The sequence below is a fragment of the Vipera berus genome (assembly GCF_964194415.1).
Source record: "Vipera berus genome assembly, chromosome: Z".
Taxonomy (NCBI): domain Eukaryota; kingdom Metazoa; phylum Chordata; class Lepidosauria; order Squamata; family Viperidae; genus Vipera; species Vipera berus.
In genome coordinates, this window is record NC_138205.1 from 26,210,252 (window position 1) to 26,214,633 (window position 4,382).

The window sequence follows — 4,382 nt, forward strand, 5'->3', positions numbered from 1 at the left end:
AGTTCGAAGTGCTCTTTGAGTTTCCTCTTCAGCTCAGCATAAATATCTGACTCCAAAGTTCCTGGGGTGACTAGATTCTCTGCTATGTCAAAAGTCACCTGACTGCACATGCACATTAACGTTGCAGTTTTTAGGCCATCTTCCCTGACCTGGTTTGTTCTCTTTTGACCCAAGAGACGTACAAGCTCCATCGCTCTGGGTGCGATACGTTACATTCTGAAAGTTTGCCAATCTTTGCCATGGCTGTCTGTTACTAGCCTTTCAATTCCTTATGCTGTTAAGGGCTTCTCTGCTAATCCTAGGGATGGATCCCTTAGGATAGGGATGCCTCCAGCATGGCTTGCTGGCAGGCAGAGGGGGGAATGCTGTTCCTACTAGGGCACTGATGCCTGGTCTTACCCCTAGTGACTTTATGCTCTTTCTTCCTTAGCAGCACATCCCACCCTCATCACCACTGTTGTATACTGGGATTGTTGAGGCACTGAAGAGGCAAAAGTAACAAGTAACAGTTTGTTTATTGAGTTAACAACGAAGTGGCTCTAACAGCCGCTTGACATCTACTGTATTTATATGGACCACTGATAGGCAGCAGCCAATGAAATTAAAGCAAACATTCCCACTCAAACACAAGCTTGCAAAGTAATAACAGACAGTTAGGGATTTGAATGAATACAACAGTTAACTATTTATAACTGCCTTTATGAATTCACATTAATACACAACATTAACTTTATTATTTTTTAATAGGAGGAAATGGAAGAGTGAAGTTGGTGAAAGATCCCTGTTGCATGAAGCCCATCTCCCAAGGAAAGGAGTGCTGGCTACCCCCTTTCCAGAGCAAAATGAGTTGTAGTCCATCCAAGGTTTGGGCACAAAAAGTGGGGGAATCCATGCACAGGATCTATCTGCCAAATATCAGGGAAACCACATAGTGGGGATGACAATGGAGAAACATACCTTCAGTAGGAAGGTGGGTCTGTTATTCAGGGGGGCACCATGCTAGACTGTGAGAGCAAAGGAAGGGGCAGGACATAGGAGGCAAGCCTAAGGAAACAGAGGTTCTGGAAACATTATTCATTTTCTCTTCTGCTTTTTGACAAATATTGCTTCATATCTGGAAGAATTATAGATCCTCTTTAAATCCCAAGGTACTCCTCCCAGGTGTAACATTGTCTGATAAGAAGAAAGATTTCTAAACTGGACCATGCCTAACACAGACTAAACCTTCTCCAGAAGACTGATCCAGCAGATCAGCTCCAATGTTTTGCAGCTGATAGATGCCAAACCTTAATTTTTTGTTCTATCCAACAGAAAAGCAAAATCCAGGAAGAACAAAGAAGAAATAAGAATGAAGGTAAATACCTTCAACATTAGATGTAATCTTAACTGAATTTCACATTGATGCTCTTATTAACCTTATTTTCTCCCAGATCTTTATCTACAGTTTTTACTAAAATGCTCTGATTCTAATACTCTGGGAATTCTTGAATTAATGATCCTCATTGCACTATATTCTGTAAAAAAAACTGTCATATTTTCTGATAGAAATATAGCAAACTGATAGATACATTCTATTAAGAGAGAACAATTCTGTAACTTTCTTTCTAAATTTAATTTCTGACATTTAACCACTAAAGTAAATAGGAAACAAGAGGCATTTCCCATCCCCCAAGTTCTGGGTAATGACAGAATGGCATAACTTTCAGGTGTGGCACTCACAGAAAATCTAGATGAAAAGATTCTAAATATAATTAAAGTTTTCTGTTGTCATGTAAATAGTGAGCTAGCTTTGTGCTTAAAGCAAAAGTATAACTTATGGTCCCCCAGTTTTCAACCTAGTGTATTTTTACACAACATCAAATTGTGACTTTCTTCACACATTAATTATCTTTAATATTAAAAGTGTGAGTTGTTTACATCAGTAAAAAAATAATATAATGTATCTTTCTAGGTCACTGGAATCACAGTTGCTGAAATAAAAAACCATTCTGCCATCACAGAGATTATCCTACTGGGTCTTACAGATTCCCCCAAACTGCAGATATTTCTCTTCTGGGTGTTTGCATTCATCTATGTGGCAGCTCTGGTGGCCAACTTCCTCCTTATCTTTATCATATCTACTTTCAAGAAACTCCACACACCCATGTACTTCCTCATATTCAATTTGTCATTACTGAATATATTTTCTATCTCAGTGACAATTCCTAGGTTACTCCAAAGTCTCTGGACCCACAGAAAAAGAATCTCATTTAATGGCTGCATCATACAGATATTTTTCATTATATGGGCCTTGGGGTCAGAGCTGGTCCTTCTCTCATTTATGGCTTTTGATCGCTATGCTGCCATCTGTCATCCTTTGCATTACACCATTATCATGAGGAAAGAAGTATGTCTTGGCATAGCAGCCATTGTATGGCTTACTGGAATGATAAATACTGCTATAAATACTGGAGTTCTCGTGAAGCTTTCCTTTTGTGATTCCAATGTTATAAATCATTTTTACTGTGATATCCCTACAGTTTTACACCTTTCATGTTCAGACACTAGCATAAATGAATTTATGACTAAGGTTGCCGATGTAGTTTATGGCATGTGTACTTGTGGATTGACTCTAACTTCCTATTTTTTTATATTGAAGACTATCTTCAGAATACGATCTACTGAAGGGAAGAAGAAAGCATTCTCCACATGTTCCTCACATCTCTTTGTAATCAGTTTTTATTTTTCTGCAATCATCTACACATACATGAGACCTTCTTCTGTCTATTTCTTAGATAAGGACAAGCTTGTGTCTCTTATTTATTCAGTGATAACTCCAGTTATCAATCCACTCATATACTCTTTGAGAAACAAAGATGTTAAAGAAGCAGTGAAAATGTTCACTGGCAATATAAGGGTGCTTCCAAGATCTTAAATTTCATCAGTAAAATATTCCTACAATACTGGTGAACATTAAACAATATATTACATATTGTACTTAAGAGTCTCTTTGTTGGTATAAAATACAATCATCCTTACCATATACTGTAATAAAACTGGATTTCAAATATTTTGTTTTCATGATTATTGCATTGATACATTACCTTATTTCTTGTTTTCAAAAATACTTCTTAAGCCTTTTCTTTCAGGTAATCCAGAAATACAATGAAAACCTGATGATTTGTATCATTATAAACTACCTACAAATATATCTTAGATAATGATTATTTGATGAAGCATTCTCTTAAAACATTCTAGAAGTACCTGAAGCTACTTTCATAGTACATTTTGAAGATTTCTGATTTGGGAATCAGTACTTTTTTTTTAAAGGGGGGGTTTATATAGGAAAATTGGGAGAGAAATTAAACACCCCAAAATTTGTAGTTCAGGTTGAAATGAGGTGTTCTTGGTGCTCTCCAAGCTTGGTTGTTTTCTTGTAAACATTTTGTTATTCAGATAAGTAACCTCATTAGTGCTAGCATTAGCACTGATGATATTATCTAATTTGGGTAATGAAACATCTGGAAGAAAATAACCAAGCTCAGATTAACATCAAGAATCCATGAAATTAAAAGTACTTGATTCATGGGGAAATCATCATACACTCATAGGTTTGGATGATTTGGCTCCTCAACTGTTGATTATATTTTACATCATACTGTTTATGCTGTTTCTAATTATTATATGACAAACTTTTGCTAAATACACTGAATAAAATATACTTTCATGTTGTAAAATTCTGTGTGGAAAGTCTTATTTGTTAAAAAAAGCAATCAGTTTTCTTATCATAGCAGATTATGTTTTTTTTATTCTTTCTATTTTGGATTGAAGTGCTTGGGATAATCCTGAAATTACACTAGAGTGAACAGGCAGGGTTGGAGATTTGCATGGTTTTTGTGACGCCGGTACAATTCTTAATATATTTTTGTTCCCTGTCTTTAATAAAAATAACACTTAAATATTTTTGAAGTAATTTAGTTTATTTATAGTGTACAGAACTGGGAAGGATGGCTGTATTTTAAAAATCAGTAAAATATTGAACATTTATTGTATTGATAAGGTTTTCCTTAAAAATGTTACATATTGTTTATTTGTAAATTTCTGAACTTCCTCATATGTTTTATTCCTTCAGTTTCCTTTCTACCACCATCGCTCCAAAATTATTAATTTAATTTAAAAACAACTGCATTTTATAGTCAGGATTCTGCAGTTAAATAATGTTGTGGAAAATGAAAATATTGGCTATTGTTCTTTTATGCAAGGTTTAAGCCCAGGTAAACTGAATTAGGCCTCATGGACAAAGTATTGAACTAAAGTTTGTACTATGCTTAAGTTTGCAGTTTGCAATTGTACTTTTCTTAATATGATTTTGCTAAGCTTGCTTGTTTCAAATATATTTAGAA

The 4,382-nt window shown here is 35.1% G+C and overlaps 1 protein-coding gene across 1 annotated transcript; it reads left to right on the plus strand.

Annotated features, from left to right (window-relative positions):
* Window positions 1-943: 943 nt before the first annotated feature.
* LOC308678829 (olfactory receptor 13G1-like) lies at window positions 944-2,914 on the plus strand (the record flags this gene model as incomplete). Its single annotated transcript, XM_081346062.1, has 2 exons — window positions 944-970; window positions 1,952-2,914. 2 exons carry the CDS (start codon window positions 944-946, stop codon window positions 2,912-2,914), a joined length of 990 nt encoding a protein of 329 aa, XP_081202188.1.
* Between the last annotated feature and the right edge of the window lie 1,468 nt (window positions 2,915-4,382).